This window comes from Somniosus microcephalus, chromosome 8, assembly GCF_052327205.1.
Source record: "Somniosus microcephalus isolate GS21.2 chromosome 8, FLI_Smic_1.0, whole genome shotgun sequence".
Lineage (NCBI taxonomy): Eukaryota > Metazoa > Chordata > Chondrichthyes > Squaliformes > Somniosidae > Somniosus > Somniosus microcephalus.
Window position 1 is genome coordinate 22,053,871 of NC_140994.1, and position 21,551 is coordinate 22,075,421.

At 50.2% G+C, this 21,551-nt stretch overlaps 1 protein-coding gene across 7 annotated transcripts in view; it reads right to left on the reverse strand.

Annotated features, from left to right (window-relative positions):
- xpnpep1 (X-prolyl aminopeptidase (aminopeptidase P) 1, soluble) overlaps positions 1-21,551 on the reverse strand; it is a 112,766-nt gene that overhangs the window by 78,801 nt on the left and 12,414 nt on the right. The window contains exon 1 of one of the 7 annotated variants that reach the window (XR_015079187.1): positions 12,957-13,047. The exons of 1 other annotated variant lie outside the window; for it this stretch is intronic. Coding sequence is in view for 1 of the 6 variants with exons in the window: in XM_085994324.1 (XP_085850450.1) it covers positions 10,970-10,982 (13 nt within the window). In the remaining 5 variants the exon portion in view is untranslated. Of the gene's footprint in view, positions 1-10,969; positions 11,059-12,952; positions 13,048-13,528; positions 13,628-21,551 lie in introns of those variants that run through there. 5 more of the 7 variants (XR_015079186.1, XM_085994325.1, XM_085994323.1 and 2 more) reach the window with 5 other exon arrangements.

The following is a 21,551-nucleotide window of genomic DNA, read 5'->3' on the forward strand; positions in this document are numbered from 1 at the left end:
GGCTTTTTGTAGGACTGGTTGAAAAGGTGAAAGGCCACGCTACATACAGGTCTCCAGGTGCGCTGAGAGACACAACATTAAACACACCTTTGATGCAACTGGACTGAGTCTGGAAGCCAGTAGTAATGTGATGTAGGAGTCTACGTACTCCTAGCAAAAAATACTGAACTCGGAGAGGTTCAACAGAAAAGGTTTAATTCTTGAGACTGCATGTTGAACACAAAATGGCATCAGAGCCTACACCAAGTCCGACTGCCTTTCATCGGTCCACAGCTTCGACTGCTCCTCCCCCGCTCTGGGCTTAACTATGTTGCAGATCGAGTTTCTTAAAGGTGTGATCCTTCTTAAAGGCATGGCGCCTGATTTATAGTCTACGGACCGAAAAGCGGATTGTGTCCTTTCTGTGGTCGGTACGCCACACAGCTCCCCCCAGAATCCGCTAGTAGGGAGTGTACGAACCGGCGTGGCGGCTTGATGGCACGGCCGGAACGGCTCTTGGCGGTTGGTGTCGGGAGCGGGGCGGTCGGACGCGTCGGGCTCTTAGGCGGTCTGCCCCGCGGTGGGGGTTGGCCCACTTGAACAGGTTCGTCGGGCTCTAGGTGCGCCAGCTTGAGCCGGTCGACCGACACCTTGTCAGTTCTGCCGCCCACTTCGAGGAGGAAGAACTTGTTCCCCGTCTGGAGTACCTTGTAGGGTCCGTCGTATGGGGGCCGTAGAGGTCCTCGGTGGGCGTCATGGTGCACGAAAACAAATTTGGCCATGTGCAGGCTAGGTGGTACGCGGGTTGCTGGTTCGCCGTGCCGGCCGGTGGGTACCAGAGCGAACTGTTGTGCTCGGTTGGCGAAAGCGCGGCGTTGCTGGTCAGCCGACCAGGGGGTCGTGGCGGTGGGCATGAACTCTCCGGGTACGCGCAGCGGCTGGCCGTACACGAGTTCCGCCGCCGAGGCTTGCAGGTCTTCCTTGACCGCGGAGCGTAGGCCAAGTAGCACCCACGGGAGGCGGTCGATCCAAGCCTCGTCCTCGAGGCTGGCGCGGAGGGACGCCTTCATGGACCTGTGGAATCGCTCGCACAGTCCGTTGGCTTGGCGGTGGTAAGCCATGGTGTGGTGAACGGCCACCCCGAGGTTTCGGGCGATGGCGGCCCACAGATCAGAGGTGAACTGCGGGCCTCTATCCGACGTCATGTCGGAGGGGACGCCGAACCGAGCGACCCAGGTACCGATGAACGCCCTCGCGATGTCGGCGGTGGTGGTGGACGTCAGTGGAATGGCCTCGGGCCAGCGGGTGGTACGGTCCACGATTGTCAGCAGGTGCGTGTGACCTTGTGATGGCGGCAGGGGGCCGACGAGGTCGATGCGGACGTGGTCAAACCTTCTTTCTGGCACGGTGAACTCCTCGAGTGGGGCTTTGACGTGCTGGTGGATTTTGGTACGCTGGCAAGCTATGCAGGATCTGGACCAGACGCGCACATCTTTGCGCAGGCCGCGCCAGACAAATCGGTTGGCCACCAGTCTAATGGACGCGCGGGTGCCGGGGTGTGAGAGGCCGTGGACGATGTCGAACACCCGTTTTCGCCAGGATGCCGGGACTACGGGGCGGGGTTGCGCCAAAGAGGTGTCACATTTGACTGTGACGGCAGATGGGCCGCAGGCGACGTCGGTCAGTCGCAGCCCTGGGAGGGTTGTGGGCGCGGAGAGCAGATCGGGGTCGGTGCGTTGCTCCGCTGCCAGTTGAGCATAGTCCACTGCCAAGTGGGCGCCGTGGACGGCGGGGCGGGATAGGCAGTCGGCCACCACGTTGTCTCGACCGGAGACGTGCCGGATGTCCGTGGTGAATTCGGACACCGCGGCGAGCTGGCGTTGTTGCCTGGCTGACCACAGGTCCGCAGATTTCGCCATCACGAATGTCAGGGGTTTGTGGTCGACAAACGCGGTGAAGGGGCGGCCCTCCAGAAGAAATCTAAAATGGCGGACTGCCAGGTACAGTGCGAGGAGCTCGCGGTCAAAGGCGCTGTATTTGGCCTCCGGGGGGGCACAGTTGGCGGCTGAAAAAGGCCAGCGGTTGCCAGGCCCCGTCGACCCACTGTTCGTACATGGCGCCGACCGCGTGGTCGGAGGCGTCCATGGTGAGGGCCACCCTGGCGTTGGGCTGTGGGTGAGCGAGCATGGTGGCGTCGGCGAGCGCCTTTTTGGTCGAGTCGAAAGCGGTCAACATGTCCGCCGACCACTCGATCGCCATTCTGTCTTTCTTACCCCGGAGGGCTTCGTATAGGGGCCGCATGAGAGAGGCCGCTCCGGGAATGAAGCGGTTGTAAAAGTTGATCATCCCCAAGAACTCCTGGAGGCCTTTGATGGTGGTAGGCCGGGGGAACTGCTGGACGGCTTGCACCTTGGCGGGCAGGGGAATGGCTCCGTCCTGCGTGATGTGGTGGCTGAGGAATTCGATCCTGCTGAGGCCGAATTGGCACTTGGCTGGGCTGATGATGAGCCCGTGCTCACTGAGCCGCTGGAACAGGGTGCGGAGGTGCTCGATGTGTTCCTGCTTGGAGGAACTAGCTACCAGGATGTCATCCAGGTAGACAAAGAGGAACTTCAGGTCCCGGAGGACCGAGTCCATGAGCCGCTGGAAGGCCTGGGCCGCGTTTTTGAGGCCGAAGGGCATTCGGAGGAACTCGAATAGCCCAAAAGGGGTGATTATGGCCGTCTTGGGGACATCCGTGGGGTGGACTGGCACCTGATGGTAACCGCGCACCAAGTCGACTTTGGAGAAGACTGAGCGGCCAGCCAGTCTAGCCAAGAAGTCTTGAATGTGCGGTATGGGGTACCGATCCGGCGTGGTGGCGTCGTTTAGGCGCCGGTAGTCCCCGCAGGGGCGCCATCCCCCGTCGGGTTTGGTGACGATGTGGAGTGGGGAGGCCCAGGGGCTGTTGGAGTGGCGGATGATGCCGAGCTGTTCCATTGTGGCGAACTCGGCCCGCGCGATCTCCAGCTTGGCCGGGTCCAGCCTGCGGGCGTGGGCATACACCGGTGGGCCTGTGGTGAGGATGAAGTGTTCTACCCCGTGCTTAGCAACTTTCGCGGAGGAGGTCGGGTTGGTGAGGGCTGGGAATTCAGCCAGGAGTGCTGAGTAGTCGTCCGTTGAGCGGGCGTGGCACTGCCACGCCATTTCGGCGGGTTGGGGGGGGGGGCATGGCGCCCGGGATAGGTGACATGGTGTTCATGTCCACGAGGCGGCACCGAGGCATGTCGACCAACAGGCCGTGGGCGCACAGGAAATCCGCACCGAGGAGCGGGGAGAGCACCTTGGCGGTGATAAACTCCCAGTGGTAGCAGCGGCCTGCGAGGTCGATGGTGACGGTGCAGGTGCCGTACGTCCGGATGTCGGTGCCGTTGGCGGCAGCCAGCGCAGGGCCGCGGCCACCTCGCTGGATCTCGAGGGCGGACGCGGGGATGATGCTGCGCTGCGCGCCCGTGTCGCATAGGAAACGGCATCCGGAGGCGCTGTCCGTAACGTACTGCAGCGCGCCTGCTTGCCCCACGGCCATCGTGTAGGCCGGTGTGGGGGCGGTTGGAAACGTGCAGGGATGGCTGCAGCGGCGTGCCCGTGCGCCGAACCGGGTATGGAAGTAGCAGTAGCCCTGGGTCGGAGGGCTTGGGGGACGTGGGGGCCTGGGGGGCCTCGTGGCCGAGCTGTGTGGCCGCGCGATAGAGGGTGGAGCGCGCGCCGACGCTGCGGAGGCCAGGTCGGGGGTGACGGCGTGGTTGGAGCCGGCGGACAGGAGCTTATCGGCTTCGTCGGCCAGGACCTCGAGGTCCGTGAGGCTGGACACCATGATCGCCGGGCGGATGCTGGGAGGTAGTTGGCGGATAAAGAGCGTGCGGAAGAGGGAGCCGGGCGGTTTCTCGTCGGTCAGAGCAAGCATGTGTGAGAGCAAGTCTGACGGCGTGGAGTCACCGAGGCCCGGGAGGTCGAGGAGGTGGCAGTTGCGCAAAAATTGGGAGGCTGTGAATTTTTTTAAGGAGCGCGGCCTTGAGATGTGCGTACTTGCCTTCCTCCGAAGGGTTTTGTAGTGTTGTCCAGACTTTCGTGATTGTGGAGCTGCCCAGGGAGGCGAGGAGGTAGTCGTACATCGTTGCGTCGGCGGTGATGCCGCGGAGTCGGAATTGCGATTCGGCTTGAAGGAACCAGGCGGTGGCTAGGTTCTCCCAGAACTCCGGCAGCTTCACAGAAACTGCGTTTGTGTCAGCCATGGTTACGCTTAGGAGTCGTCCTGAGCGTCGGGGTCACCAATGTAGGAGTCTACGTACTCCTCGCAAAAAATACTGAACTCGGAGAGGTTCAACAGAAAAGGTTTAATTCTTGAGATTGCATGTTGAACACAAAATGGCGTCAGAGCCTACACCAAGTCCGACTGCCATTCATCAGTCCACAGCTTCGACTGCTCCTCCCCCACTCTGGGCTTAACTATGTTGCAGATCGAGTTTCTTAAAGGTGTGATCCTTCTTAAAGGCGTGACGCCTGATTTATAGTCTACAGGCCGAAAAGCGGATTGTGTCCTTTCTGTGGTTGGTACGCCACAGTGACCTCTTTATCCTCATTTCCATCGTGTTACCTCTGAACTTTTGCATAATTAATTAAGGTTGGAAGGAGCAAAATTCAAATGAGGATAGCAGAGGGTGGATTTCCATTGGCCTCCAGGTCCGGCTCAGCTACTGTTACCTTGTACACCCTGGGCATTATGCCAGAGGGCTCACCTGTAAGGAACTTGAAACACGCTCGGCGAGTCTTGCAGGCAGCAGAGTTCGAATGAGGATAGCCTTGGATGGTGGATTCCCACCGGTCTCCAAGCTCAGTTCAGCTCCAACGGCGTTCTATTTCATATCGGCCGTGTACCCACACGAACGCGATGACGAGAGGAAAGTTAGCAGCAGCACCGAGAAACTTGGGGATAAACAGCACAGGGCACAGTCACATTTTTTGGGTTGGTACACTAGATATTTTCTTGGGTTCAGAGTCACCAGTCACTTCCAAAAGGGAACCTCATCAAGGTTCCCTCTCTTTTTGTTTGGGTGCGTGTATGGTTACACGGCCGACAATATAAGATAGTCACCAAGAAATCAAACAGGGGATTCAGAAGAAACTTCTTTACCCAGAGAGTGGTGAGAATGTGGAACTCGCCACCACAGGGAGTGATTGAAGCAAATCGTATGGATGCATTTAAGGGGCGGCTAAACAAGCATGTGAGGGAGAAGGGAATAGAAGGATATGCTGCTGGAGTTAGATGAGGAAAGACGGGAGGAGGCTCGAGTGGAGCATAAACACTGACATGGACTGGTTGGGATGAATGGCCTGTTTCTGCGCTGTATATCCTATGTAATCCTATGTAATCAGCAGCTCAAAGCGAATATGTAGATAGGACATTTGGAACAAATACAAGACCCTGCAGATTTAACCCCCAGTCTGCGTTCAATCAACTGATTTCAGCCAAGGTAGGGGGTAGGGACTCGGTATCCCTGGGTTACGGAGGCGACAATTAGCCAGAGTTCCCACTCCTGATCACTATCCAGCAAACCTTGTTGGAAGTGTGCATGGATAGGACAGGATTCGAATCACCTGCGGGCAACATTCAATGTTCAGCCTCAGCCATGAACACTGGCCACTTGGGCTAGGTAGCAAAGGGCAACCAGGGCTTGTAGATCTGTACCCCAACAAGAAAAATAGGGGTACGGTAGCATAGTGATTACGTTACTGGACTAGTAATCCAGAGGTCTGGACTAATGATCCGGAGTTGCAAGTTCAAACCCCACCACGGAAGCTGGGGAATTTAAATTCGATTAAATAAACCTGGAATCAAAAAGCTAGTATAGTATCAGTAATGGTGACCATGAAACTACCGGATTGTCGTAAAAACCCATCTGGTTCACTAATTTTGGGAAGGAAATCTGCCGTCCTTACCCGGTCTGGCCTACATGTGACTCCAGCAATGTGGTCAACTCTTAACTGCCCTCTGAAATGGCCTGGCAAGCCATTCAAGAAGGCGGCTCACCACCACCTTCTCGAGGGCAACTAGGGATGGGCAATAAATGCTGGCCTTGCCGGCGATGCCCCCGCATCCCGTGAATGAATAAAAAGTTATTGCTTTCAGAAGAGAGGAGAAAAGAAAAAAAAAAGGAAAATCTCTCTTTATATGAAAATCAAGAGGGATTTCAACAAGCCAGACATAAAATGAGCAGGCGAGGAACCACCAAAGGGAAAGCGATCGTGCAAGGAATTTCTTCGAGGTAGTGAGTGCTGCTTAACACAGTACGTGAATCAAGATAATAGGGACTATACTAGATTAGACTATTTAACGGTCCACAACAATTGATTAGTAATCTGAAAGCAGATCAATAGTTAGATTTAATATAGTGATGAAGACCAACGTCAAAATCAACACAGAAGTGCAAGGCTTCAATGGTGAGCTTTGGGATGACAAAAGACCTTGACCCGTGACCTCTACCACCTAGAAGGACAAGGGCAGCAGCTGCATGGGAACACCACCACCTCCAAGTCACGCACCATCCTGACTTGGAAATATATCACCGTTCCTTCATCGTTGCTGGGTCAAAATCCTGGAACTCCCTCCCTAACAGCACTGTGGGAGCACCTTCACCACACGGACTGCAGCGGTTCAAGAAGGTGGCTCACCACCACCTTCTCGAGGGCAATTAGGGATGGGCAATAAATGCTGGCCTTGCCAGCGACGCCCACATCCCATAAACGAGTGAAAATGTTCTTTGCAGAATTGTGCGACAGGAAGAAGAAAATTTTGCTTTCAAACTGCTTTAAGGGATTTGCAATGGAGCTGTATGACCATGAGAAAAAGGGGGCAAGGACCAGGAGCAGGATTGCAGTGGCTCAGGAAAGGCTAAAGACCAGATGCGCCTCATCACATTTCAGGATATGTTTGACCATTTTTCTACAGAAAGAATTTGGGGAAAAAAAGTTACTTGTTAAATATTAAGTTTCAAAGCACAAAGTTTCACATACCTTTACTTACCTTTACAGCCTTCCTTCCTTCCGGTCTCGGGAGTCCCTCATCTCACCGGCAAAGAAAGCAGAATGGCTGCGAGCTGTCAAAAATTGCATCATTCAGCTTTCTGTTCCGGGGAGATCTCTAAATCATCCTGAGAGGAAGGAATTAACCTGGAGTACAGATTGTCTGTGTTTGACAGCTTCAAAGAGCTGTGAAACGCTGATATTTCAAAAGGTCTTGACAGATGAAATATCAATCTGTGACGTCACCTGTTGCCGGGTGGCCCTTAATTGGCCTGCTGAGCCCACTGGGCGGGCTCAACAAGGTCAATCAAGTGAAAATCGCGTGGATTGGCTAGAACTCGATAGAGGCGGGACTACAACCCCGAACATTGTAGTCCCGCCTCCTATCCGACTCCTCAATGAAAATCCAGCCCATAGAGTACAAAAGCAAGGAAGTTATGATGAATTTTTATAAAACACTGGTTTGGCCTCAACTGGAGTATTGTGCCCAATTCTGGACACCGCACACTAGGAAGGATGTGAAGGCTTTAGAGAGGGTGCAGAAAAGATTTACGAGAATAGTTCCAGGGATGAGGGACTTCAGTTACATTGATAGACTAGAGAAGCTGGGGTTGTTCTCCTTAAAGCAGAGAAAGTTGAGAGGAGATTTGATAGAGGTGTTCAAAATCATGAGGACTAGACAGAGTAGATAGAGAGAAACTGTTCCCATTGGCGGAAGGGTCAAGAAACAGAGGACATTGATTTACGGTGATTGGCAGAAGAACCAAAGGCGACATGAGGAAAAGCTTTTTTACACAGCAAGTGGTTAGGATCTGGAATGCACTGCCTGAAAGGGGGGTGGAGGCGGATTCAATCGTGGCTTTCAAAAGAGAATTGGATAAGTACCTGAAGGAAAAACATTTTCAGGGCTATGGAGAAAGGGCGGGGGAGTGGGACTAGTTGAAGTGCTCTTGCAGAAGGCCAGCATGAGCTCAATGGGCCAAATGGCCTCCTTCTGTGCTGTAACCATTCTATGATTCTATAAAATTATGAAGGGCCTAGATAGAGTGGATAGGAAGGACCTATTTCCCTTAGCAGAGAGGTCAATAACCAGGGGGCACAGATTTAAAGTAATTGGCAGAAGGATTAGAGGGGAGTAGAGGAGAACTTTTTTCACCCAGGGGGTGGTGGGGGTCTGGAACTCACTGCCTGAAAGGGTGGTAGAGGCAGAAACCCTCATTACATTTAAAAAGTACTTGAATATGAGCTTGAAGTGCCGTAACCTGCAAGGCTACGGACCAAGAGCTGGAAAGAGGGATTAGGCTGGAGAGCTCTTTTTCGGTTGGCACAGACACAATGGGTCAAATGGGCTCCTTCTGTGCCATAAATTTCTCTGATTCTATGATACATGACACAGGTGACCACAATACCAAAGACTACTTTGAAATTAAAGCTCATTAGCTGGCATACATTATATACGACTGCACAGTTTATTAACCAGTACACTATTACCTGAAATAACCTCAGAATACTGCATTATTAATTACATCATGTGGTAATCCTCAGGTCCAAAGTAACTGCAATGGTAATACCTTTGCCCCAAAGCCTCTCCACCTCCGTCTTGTAAGATGTGCTGAGCCAGCAGGTGACTCGCACAAACTCAAGTTGCAATGTCACCATTTCTATGGTCATCTGAAACTGCTAAAGGAAAGCAAGACTCGCATTTATATAGCGCCTTTCAAAAGCTCAGGCCGTCCCAAAGCGCTTTACAGCCAATGAAGCACTTTCGAAGTGTCGTCACTCTTGAGCTGTAGGAAACGCTGCAGCCAGTTAGCGCACAGCAAGCTCCCACAAACAGCAATGTGATAATGACCAGATCATCGGTGTCAGTGATGTTGGTTGATGGATAAATATTGTCCAGGACACCGGGGATAACTCCCCTGCTCTTCTCCAAAATAGTGCCGTGGGATCTTTTACGTCCACCTGAGAGGGTAGACAGGGCCTCGGTTTAACGTCTCATCCGAAAGACAAGTTGAAATACAACTTTGTAAACACTCCCAAGGATGTACTGGTCAATATGTGATTAATTGTGCTTGAATGCTGGTCCGTTTCCTTGAAGCTGTTAAGACCAAACAACAAATGTTGCACAATGGGATCAAGAATTGCCCAAAACACAGTACTCTCTCAAGTGTCAGCTTGGATCAGTTAGTAATACTTTCACATCTGAGACAGGCGATTGTTGGTTCAAGGCCCACTCCAACTTGAGCACAAAATCTAGGCTAACACTTCACCACAGTACTCAGAGATTCTGCATCATCAGAAATGCCACCTTTCAGATGAGAATTTAAAATGCCTCTCAGGTGGGCATAAAAGATCCCAAAGAGCAAGGAGTTCTCTGAATATCTTGGTCAACATTCCGCCCCCAAGCAAGAACTTGATGTGCCCAAGTTACGAATATAACAGTGCCTGCACCTGAAAAGATGCTCCTTGACTATAAAGTGCTTTAGGACACACTGAAGACATGATAAGATGTCCTGGCCAATATTTATCCCTCAATCAATATCACTAAAACAGATTATCTGGTCATTATCACATTGCTGTTTGTGGGAGCTTGCTGTGCGCAAATTGGCTGCTGCGTTTTCTACATTACAACAAGGACTACAAAAAATACTCCATTGGCTGTAAAGTGCTTTGGGACGTCTGGTGGTCGTGAAAAGCGTGATATAAGTGCAAGTCTTTTTCTTTTTTCTATAACAAACAGCAGGTGCCAAGTATGAGGGGGGAAGATAGGGAAGATAGAAAAATGGAGGGTTAGGATGTGGTGTCAGAAGCACGGCTGAAGGAAGTAGAAGGGGAACTGGGCTGGGAGTTCAGAGGACAGTGGCTGAATGAGCATGGGTGGACAGTAAGGACTTCTACTGCCAACTCCGCAACACTCATGGGCGTCTCTACACAATTATACTTAGATGTGTACAGGTCCTCTCACCGGCATCCGAACGCTGGTTTAATGTTTAGTCATGATGTGGACTGGGGTGGACAAATGTGAGAAGTCACACAACACCAGGTTATAGTCCAACAGCTTTATTTGAAATCACAAGCTTTCGGAGCGCTGCTTCACCTGACGAAGGAGCAGCGCTCCGAAAGCTTGTGATTTCAAATAAAGTTAATGTTTAGTGTTAGCAAACAGGTAGTTGGACCTTGGCCATAAGGCTCACAAAGATCACAAGGAGAAGAACAGATAAGGAAGGCCAACGAGCTCATCCTTCCACAGCAATCTATGATTCCACATACCCCCAAAGCTTTGGCCTCCAACACCTTACCCAAACACCATTCCAGATATGGATTACTCTTATCGTGAAGAAGTACTTCCTGAAATCACACTTGCCTTTCAATGGTTTGCACCCAGGTCTCCTTGTCATGATGGAACTTAAAGCACAACTTGCCTTTCCTAACTACGTACTGCACCCAATGTGGAGGGGAGCGCTGTGACTAGCCTTCTGAGGGCACAAATGTGCCACTTTAGAACTCGATCTCAGTGACTTCCCTCCCGATTTATACGACGCTTTCTGCGCAGTATAAATAACCCAATACAAAAAGTGTGTCGTTTGGGACCCAGGCAGGAGTTACCATAATACCTTAAAACCACCCAGACACAACCGGGGCCACAATCCTTCCGACCAATGTTGCCTCTAATTTTTTTTTGGCTGCGCGGCCCATTCAAATTTCCGCGCTGGCGCGGTTTTTCCAGTTAAAAGCCTGTGAGCCAGCTGCGCGGGACCTCCAGACCGCTGCGCGGCCGCACAGCTTAACCGGAATATTGCTTCCAACAGGTGTTATTTCTGAACATTCCTCGATAACACCTTACGGCAACCATGCCAACAGATTTACTGCACAACTCTTCAAAATTTTGTTCATGAAAAAAATCTTAAGGCATATAACACAGATCCCTCACCTCTGATATCCATGTTTTGTGGGTACACTGCGAGTGCCTTGAGATGTCAGAAGTGCAATGCTAGGAACAACCTGATATGCCCTTGCCCTTTATAATCCAACGGTCATGTGCCAATCCGTTATCAGTATTTTTTTTTCTTATAGAGCATAAAACGGCACTTAAACCTGCAACACATTAAACCTCAGCTACAATAAACTTGCTCAAGGGCCATTATTGTGAAATGTTATTTTACTGTCAGCTTAATGTAGTAAGCGAGGGAGGGAGGGTGGGGATGATTATAATTTATATCATTGTAAAGCTGTAGACTTTGGATGCCAGTAAAGGAAGCACTGTCAGGTAATTTTTTTAAAACACGCACAATTTTATTGTGGAACTACCAGGTCGGAACTTCAGGTTTAAACTCCCAAGCAAGTCCCTTGCTTACTCAGCCAGGTTGACTGCGCTGGGTACTGTGCAGTCTAGTGTAGAGGCCACCCAGAATTTTATCACAAATAAAATCATTGCTAAAACTGGCCAGCAAACCCAGCACAACTTATGACTATAATCAACTCAGACATTCTGCACAGTATTTGAAGTAAATTATTAAATTAGTTTGATCAACTGGATTCACAATTCTCAAAACTGAAGCACGGCTGAATCAACTGAGTTATTCTACTACACCCTGCTAAATATTCTGCAAAATTCGTTCAAATCATTCTTTTTTTTCTTCTTTTGATTACCAAGGTGAGAATATTGGAACCAAGTATTCTCACGTTGGCTCAGCCTAACAGTCAGAGCATTTTGGTTCGAGTCCCACTCCAGAGACTTGAGCACACAATCCAGGCTGACACTGCAGTGCAGTTCCGAGGGAGGGCCGCACTGTTGGGGGTGCCGTCGTTCGGATGGGACGTTGAAGCGAGGCTGCGTCTGCTCTCTCGGGTGGATGCAAAAGATGCCGTGGCACTCTTTTATTTTGAAGAACAGCAGTGAGTTCTCCCGGTGTCCTGGCTAACATTTCTCTCTCAGCCAACACCATCCAAAACATTAACTACTCATTTCTGCTTGTGGGATCTTGCTGTGTGCATATTTTGACAGCCATGCTAGCCAACAAAATAGCGGCGACTATGCTTCAAAAAGTAATTCATTTCGGTATGACGTGCCCCGGTATGTCCTCAGGATATAAAAGGCACAATATAAATGCAGGCTCTTCCTTTCTCCAGTCCCACGTAATGTGATTTTTAAATGCTTTCCACACTTGGTTTTTAATTTTTACCTATTTACCCACGATGCATTCGATATAATTGGAAATCTAACATTTTTTACACCGTGTTAACACACTCGCGTAACACTGTGGACTTGGGCGGAACTGTAGGCTCTGACACTGGCCTTCCCTTTGTTCTTTCATCCCCTCCCTCCTTTCCCAGCCCCTACACTTGCTTAAAAATCTGTTCCATTTCCTGCTTTTTTCCAGTTCTGACGAAAGGTCATCGACCTGAAACGTTAACTCTGTTTCTCTCTTCACAGATGCTGCCTGACCTGCTGAGTATCCCCAGCATTTTCTGTTTTTATTTCAGATTTCCAGTATCTGCAGTATTTTCTTTTTGTATTGAGATTAATTGAGGGCAGGCATCAAAAAAAAATTTCGGCAAAAAGTTATTAACATTCACATTAGTCTTACAGCTATGGTAGTGGAGGCAAATACCTCTCATTCATCCAAAATGTATGATATGACTAAGACTGCTGTTTTTGTTTTGCATGGCTGGGTGAGCTAAGGTAGACTGAATCGTGTCTTCTCCATCTGCTTTGATAATATGAGTGACCTTCACTGCTGATGAGTAACATATGCCAGACAGATCTGCCTCTGACTGGGAGAATCGCTCTGAAGAGGAAAGTTAGGAGTGAGGCAATAGTCAGATTGGGACGGATTAGAAACCCTTTTAAACACAGCAGAAATGGCAACCAAGAGGGATAATGACTGAGCTTGCAACCGGTTGGGAGACTCACTCACTGTCAGGCTTCTGACATCTCAGTCTGGGTAGGCGATGCGGTGCTGCTCCTGCCCCGCGCGGTCTCGATCTCCCAACCCTCTCTTTCTCTGTCACTTGCCCAGTGCTTGCACGACCCTGTCCCATGCCCCACACCCCTCCCTCCACCCTCATCATTTACCCTGCTCGAACCTCCCTCTGCCCCTCGCCCCACTCTGCCCATTGCCCCACTCTGCCCATTGCCCCACTCTGCCCCACTGCCCCACTCTGCCCCTCGCGCCCCACTGCCCCACTCTGCCCCTCGCCCCACTCTGCCCCACTCTGCCCCTCGCCCCACGCCCCACTCTGCCCCTCGCCCCACTCTGCCCTCACTCGCCCCTCGCCCCGCTCTGCCCCTCGCCGCCCCCCTGCCCCTCGCCCCGCTCTGCCCCTCGCCCCACTCTGCCCCCAACGCCACTCTGCCCCACGCCCCACTCTTCCCTTACTCTGCTCTGCCTTCACTCTGCCCCTTGCCCCGCTCTGCCTCTTACCCCCACTCTGCCCCTTGCCCCCCACTCTGCCCCTTGCCCCGCTCTGACTCTGCTCCGTTACTCGCCTGATTCCGATTCCTTTTCTCCTCCTCTGATTTATTCACCGACTGGGGGCCGCCATTTGTAAATGACGTCACCGGCCGGCCTCCTGCACTGCGCATGCGTCCGATTTGTGGCGTGTGAGCGGTGGCGCATGCGTATTAAACCAAACTCTGCCGGGACTTGGCGCCTGGATCTGCGCAGGCGCAGCTGGGGAGGGAGGCGAAGCAAGCGCATGCGCGCTGAAAGATGTTTTTGAATGTCTGCCTGTGTGGTTAGAGTCTTGGAACATTCTCACAATTTATTTAAAATATTATTCATGTATTTGGAGTTCACATGATCACAAGATAAAAATAGACGAGGCAAGCCATTCAACCAATCCTACTCCCTCATCAACCTCAAAATCTTGGAAAAACTTAACAAACAGCTTCAAAATAAACAAAATTCAACTGAAGAGCAGCTCTGAATCAAGGCCACTGCCTCAGGCTGACTGAATCTGTTAAATTCCTGGGTTTTGGGGATTTTTATCAAGGTTTTGGGATCACGTTCTATATTTCAGGTTGGTTTTCTGTGCAAACTGAAACCCAACGGCCTCACATACACATTAAGATTCTGAGTGGGATTGACAGGGTAGATGCTGAGAGGTTGTTTCCCCTGGCTGGAGAGTCTAGAACTAGGGGGCATAATCTCAGGATAAGGGGTCGGCCATTTAAGACTGAGATGATGAGAAATTTCTTCACTCAGAGGGTGGTGAATCTTTGGAATTCTCTACCCCAGAGGGCTGTGGATGCTCAGTCGCTGAGTATATTCAAGGCTGAGATGAAATCCCCGCCGAGGCACTAAAACATGGTGGAGAAGCACTACTGGCGCAAATACATGAACTAATTTCTCTTATCTGGAAGGAGGAGAGCATGCCAGGGGATCTCAGAGACACCGTAATCGTGACCATCTTCAAGAAAGGTGACAAGTCCGATTGCGGTAATTACAGAGGAGTCTCCCTGCTGTCTGCCACAGGGAAAGTCATCGCAAGAATCCTCCTCAATCGCCTTCTCCCAGTGGCTGAAGAGCTCCTCCCAGAGTCACAATGCGGATTCTGCCCACTAAGGGACACAATGGACATGATCTTCACCGCGCGTCAACTACAAGAGAAATGCAGGGAACAGCACCAACCGCTGTACATGGCCTTCTTTGACCTCACAAAGGCCTTCGACATTGTCAACCGTGAGGGATTATGGAGTGTCCTCAAATTCGGCTGCCCTCAAAAGTTTGTCACCATCCTCCACCTGATTCACTACGACATGCAAGCCGTGATCCTGACCAACAGATCCACCACAGACCCAATTCATGTACGGACCGGGGTCAAGCAAGGCTGTGTCATCGCACCAACGCTCTTCTCGATCTTCCTGGCTGCAATGCTCCATCCCACCCTCAGTAAGCTCCCCGCTGGAGTGGAGCTAATTTACAGAACAAACGGGAAAGTGTTCAACCTCCGTCGCCTCTAGTCCAGATCCAAGGTCGTCCCATCCTCTGTCGTCTAATTAAAGTATGCAGATGACACTTGCGTCTGCGCACACTCTGAGGTCGAACTCCAAACCATCGTCAACGCCTTCACTGAAGCATACGAGAGCATGGGTCTTACACTAATCATCCGTAAGACAAAGGTCCTCTAACACCCTCCGCCACACAGTACTGCTCCCTGATTATCAAAATGCATGACGAGGCCTTTGACAACGTGGACCACTTTCCATACCTCGGGAGCCTACTGTCAACAAAGGCAGACGTTGATGACGAAGTCCAACACCGCCTTCGGTGTGCCAGTGCAGCCTTCGGTCGCCTGAGGAAGAGAGTGTTTGAAGACCAGGACCTCAAACCCGGCACTAAGCTCATGGTCTACAGAGCAGCAGTGATACCCGCCCTGCTGTATGCCTCAGAGACATGGACCATGTACAGCAGGCACCAAAAGCACTGGAGAGGTACCACCAATGCTGCCTCCGCAAGATCCTGCAAATCTATTGGCAGGATAGGCGCACCAAAGTCAGTGTTCTTGCTCAGGCCAACATCCCCAGCATTGAAGCTTTGACCACGCTCGATCAGCTCTGATGGACGGGCCACATCGTCTGCATGCCCAATACGAGACTCCCAAAACAAGCACTCTACTCGGAGCTCCGACACGGCAAGAGAGCCCCAGGTGGGCAGAGGAAATGCTTCAAGGACTCCCTCAAAGCCTCCTTGAAAAAGTGCAACATCCCCACCGACACCTGGGAATCCCTGGCCCAAGACCGCACAAAGTGGAGGAGAAGCATCCGGGAAAGCGCCAAACACCTTGAGTCTCTTCGCCAGGAGCAAGCGGAAGCCAAGCACAAACAGCGGAAGGAGCGCAAGTCAACCCAAGCACCCCACCCACCCGCCCCTTCAACCACCGTCTGCCCCACCTGTGACAGAGACTGTAGGTCCCGCATTGGACTCATCAGTCACCTGAGAACTCATTTTTAGTGTGGAAGCAAGTCATCCTCGGTTCCCGAGGGACTGCCTAAGAAGAGGAAGAATATTCAAGGCTGAGATGGATAGATTTTTGGATTCTAGGGGCGTCAAGGGATATGGGGATCAGGCGGGAAAGTGGAGTTGAGGTCGAAGATATGGCATGATCTTACAGAGTGACAGCTGCCAATGAACCAGAAGCTGGTGCCAACAACCGGAAGCTGTGCAGAACCCGCAACTACTTAATCAACTGTCAAGATCCAACGATTGTCATCGGAAACAACCTATAGCGGCTCCAAAACGATCGGTGGCCTGACTTCGCCACACCAATAGGTTATGTTGACTTGCTCGGCCTTGCATGTTGCCATGGCAAACAAAAATATTTTTTTTAATACATGATGACCAAAAAAACTTTTTTTTTCCACCCCCAATAACTGCTAATGTAATCTTTCACTGCTTCCGAGGGGCTAAATCTCTAGCAAGAGGGGAAAGATGTTTACGGAGTGAAGCCCAAACCACTGTTTTAAACAACCGTCAAAAAAAAAAAAACCTTCGGTGCTGCCCTTCCCCAGAATTATTTTTTTATAATCAAAACGCGAACAACCAAAAAAAAACACTGAAACTGCACGTGCGCAGTTACCTCAACTTCGCTGGCAGCAGCTGCTTCCATGATCTTATTGAATGGTGGAGCAGGCTCGAGGGGCCGTATGGCTTACTCCTGCGCCTAGTTCTTCCGTTCTTATACTTCTTCTTCTCTTCTTCTTAGGCAGTCCCTCGGAACCGAGGATGACTCGCTTCCACACTAAAAATGAGTTCTCAGGTGACTGATGAGGCCAATGCGGGACCTACAGTCTCTGTCACAGGTGGAGCAGACGGTGGTTGAAGGGGCGGGTGGGTGGGGTGCTTCGGTTGACGTGCGCTCCTTCCGCTTGGCTTCCGCTTGCTTCCGACGAAGAGACTCGAGGTGTTCGGCGCCTTCCCAGATGCTTCTCCTCCACTTTGTGAGGTCTTGGGCCAGGGATTCCCAGGTGTCGGTGGGGATGTTACACTTTTTCAAGGAGGCTTTGAGGGTGTCCTTGAAGCGTTTCCTCTGCCCACCTGGGGCTCTCTTGCCGTGCCGGAGCTCCGAGTAGAGCGCTTGTTTTGGGAGTCTCGTATCGGGCATGCGGACAATGTGACCCATCCATCGGAGCTGATCGAACGTGGTCAAAGCTTATACAACCTATGAAACCCTATGAAAAGAAGCAGTTATAATGGGAGTGTGGCGGGAAATGAACTTGTCGTGTCAGCAGCTGTATCCACTTTTTCGTCAGTTGTATTTTGTAGGGAAAAGGACTGAAATGCACAGAAGAGTAAATTTTGCAGGGGATAGAGAGCATTGGCTGTGTAAAATTTACTTCCTGTGGCTTGCGGGGCATGCCTTCTAGGAATTTTGAATTGCACTGTGATTCAGCATTAAGGAGAGGGAGGTCATACAAAGTTCAAGGACACTGAGGAGAGAGAAATAAACAATTTGCATTGATATAACACCTTTCAAGACCTCAGAATGTCCCAAAGTGCCTGATGGTTAATGATTTACTGTCATTGTTGTAATGTAGGGAAACACAGCGGACAATATGTGCACAGCTGATAAGTGGCAAGTAACATTCACACCACACAAGAGAGAGTCTAACCACCACCCCTTGACATTCAACAGCATTACCATCACCGAATCCCCCACCATCAACATCCTGCGGCTCACCATTGACCAGCCGCATAAATACTGTGGCTACAAGTGCAGGTCAGAGGCTGGGTATTCTGCGGCGAGTGTTTCACCTCCTGACTCCCCAAAGCCTTTCATCATCTACAAGTCACAAGTCAGGAGTGTTAATGAATACTTTCCACTTGCCTGGATGAGTGCAGCTCCAACAACACTCAAGAAGCTCGACACCATCCAGGACAAAGCAGCCAGCTTGATTGTCACCCTTTCCACCACCTTAAACATTCACTCCCTCCACCACTGGCGCACCGTGACTGCAGTGTGTACCATCTACAAGTTGCATTGCAGCAACTCGCCAAGGCTTCTTCGGCAGCACCTCCCAAACCCGCGACCTCTAACACCTAGGAGGACAAGGGCTGCTGGCACATGGGAACACCACCACCTCCAAGTTCCCCTCCAAGTTGGCAAAGGTTGTCTGGACGACAAGTTCATGGAGTGCATTCGGGACAGTTTCCTAAAACAATACGTCATGGAACCAACCAGGGAACAGGCTATTTTAGATCTTGTATTGTGTAATGAGACAGGGTTAATTAGCAATCTCATAGTAAAGGATCCTCTGGGGCAGAGTGATCATAAAGAAAGAAAGAAAGACTTGCATTTATATAGCGCCTTTCACGACCACCGGACGTCTCAAAGCACTTTACAGCGGATGAAGTACTTTTGAAGTGGAGTCATTGTTGTAATGTGGGAAACGCGGCAGCCAATTTGCGCACAGCAAGGTCCCACAAACAGCAATGTGATAATGACCAGATAATTTATATTTTGTCATGTTGGTTGAGGGATAAATATTGGCCAGGACACCGGAGATAACTCCCCTGCTCTTCTTCGAAATAGTGCCATGGGATCTTTTACGGCCACCTGAGAGAGCAGACGGGGCCTCGGTTTAAGGTCTCATCCAAAAGACGGCACCTCCGACAGTGCAGCACTCCCTCAGCACTGCACTGGAGTGTCAGCCTAGCTTTATGTGCTCAAGTCCCTGGAGTGGGCATTTGAACCCACAACCTTCTGACTCAGAGGCGAGTGTGCTACAAACTAAGCCACAGCTGACACTATCATAATATGATAGAATTTCACATTAAGTTTAAGAGTGGCTTGCCTAAATCCAAAACTAGAGTCTTAAACTTAAATAAAGACAATTACATAGGTATGAGGGGCGAGTTGGCTCAGGTAGATTAGAAAAATAGATTAAAAATTGATAAAAAGGGAAAAAATAGAATGAGAGAAAACTAGCAAGAAATATAAACACAGATTGTAAGAGCTTCTACAAGTATGTAAAAAGGAAGAGAGTAGCAAAAGTAAACATTGGTCCCTTAGAGGCTGAGACAGGAGACATTATTATGGGGAATAAGGAAATGGCAGAAACGTTAAAAAATATTTTGTATCTGTCTTCACAGTAGAAGACACAAAAAGCATACCAAAAATGGTGGGGAACCAATGGTCTAATGAGGGCGAGGAACTTAACGTAATTAATATAAGTAGAGAAAAAATACTAGAGAAACTAATGGGACTAAAAGCCGACAAATCCCCTGGACCTGACGGCCTACATCCTGGGGTTCTAAAAGAGGTGGCTGCAGAGATAGTGAATGCATTGGTTTTGATCGTCCAAAATTACCTAGACTCTATAACGGTCCCAGCGGATTAGAAGATAGCAAATGTAACACCGCTATTCAAGAAAGGAGGGAGAGAAAAAATAGGGAACTGCAGGCCGGTTAGCCTGACATCAGTTGTCAGGAAAATGCTGGAATCCATTGTTAAGGAAGTGGTATCAGGGCATTTAGAAAATCATAACTTGATTAGGTAGAGTCAACATGGTTTTATGAAAGGAAAATTGTGTTTGACAAATTTATTTCTTGAGCATGTAACTAGCAGGATAGATAAAGGGGAACCAGTGGATGTAGTATATTTGGATGCCACGAGGATCAGTGCTGGGGCCTCAGCTATTTACAATCTATATTAAATTTAGCGGGAGGCATGGCCAGTGGCTTCCGACCCACTTAGCGCCCTCTTAAGGCGCTAACGGGTGGCGCAGCCCACTGAATTTCTAGGCCATGAGTCTGCAAAGGGATATAGACAGATTAAGTGAGTGGGCAGTAAGGTGGCAAATGGAGTATAATGTAGGGAAATGTGAGGTTATTCACTTTGGTAGGAAGAATAGAAAAACAGAATATTTTTTAAATGGTGAGAAACTTTCAAGTGTTGGTGTTCAGAGAGATTTGGGTGTCCTCATGCAAGAAACACAGAAAGCTAGCATGCAGGTACAGCAAGTAATAAGAAAGCAAATAAGAAAGCAATAAGAAAGTTGGCCTTTATTGCAAGGGGTTGGAGTATAAGAGTAAGGAAGTCTTGCTACAATTATACAGGGCCTTGGTGAGACCACACCTGGAGTACTGTGCACAGTTTTGGTTTCCTTATTTAAGGAAGCATATACTTGCCTTGGAGGCGGTGCAACGAAGGTTCACTAGATTGATTCCTGCGATGAGAGGGCTGTCCTATGATGAGAGATTGTGTAGAATGGGCCTATACTCTCTGGAGTTTAGAAGAATGAGAGGTGATCTCATTAAAAGGGATTTGACAGGGTAGATGCTGAGAGGTTGTTTCCCCTGGCTGGAGAGTCTAGAACTAGGGGGCAGAGTCTCAGGATAAGGGATCGGCCATTTAAGACTGAGATGAGGAAGAATTTCTTCACTCAGAGGGTTGTGAATCTTTGGAATTCTCTGCCCCAGAGGGCTGTGGATGCTGAGTCTTTGAGTATATTCAAGGCTGAGATCGATAGATTTTTGGACTCTAGGGGAATCAAGGGATATGGAGATCGGGCGGGAAAGTGGAATTGTGTTCAATGATCAGCCATGATCTCATTGAATGGCGGAGTAGGCTTGAGGGGCCATATGGCCTGCTCCTGCTCCTATTTCTTATGTTCTTAAGTCACACACCCGCCTGACTTGAAAATATATCGCCGATCCTTCATCGCCACTGGGTCAAAATCCTGGAACTCCCTCCCTAACAGCACTGTGGGAGCACCTTCACCACACGGACTGCAATGTTTTAAGAAGGCGGCTCACTACCACCTTCTCAAGGGCAATTAGGGATGGGTAATAAATGCTGGCCTTGCCTGCGACGCCCACATCCAATGAACGAATTAAAAAAAGCAAAGTCCCACAGACAGAAATGAGATAAATGATTAGATAATGTTTTTAGTGCTACTGGTTAAGGGATAAATGTTGGCCAGGGCAACTCCTTCGAAACGTGCCATGGAATGTTTTGTATCTACCTGAGATGGCACAGGGGGCCTTGGTTTAATGTCTCATCCAAAAGACAGCATCTCCCACGGTGCAGCACTACCTCAGATCTGCACTTGTGTTAGCCTAGATAATGTGCTTAATTCTCTAGAGTGGGGCTTGAACACACAATCTTAATGATTCAGAGGCAAGTTTGCTGCCACTGAGCCAAATCTGACACCGAGGAGTGTCACTGGAATCCTCATTGTGCGCCCTCATGTTCTGGTGTCGGAGCCGCGTATGTCCCCGGAGTCTGTGCTATGCTCAGTAAGACTGTGACAGAAAGAACACAGCCAGACTGTGACAGCACTCAGCCAGACTGTGATAGCACTCAGCCAGACTGTGACAGACAGCACTCAGCCAGACTGTGACAGCACTCAGCCAGACTGTGACAGACAGCACTCAGCCAGACTGTGACAGCACTCAGCCAGACTGTGACAGCACTCAGCCAGACTGTAACAGCACTCAGCCAGACTGTGACAGACAGCACTCAGCCAGACTGTGACAGCACTCAGCCAGACTGTGACAGACAGCACT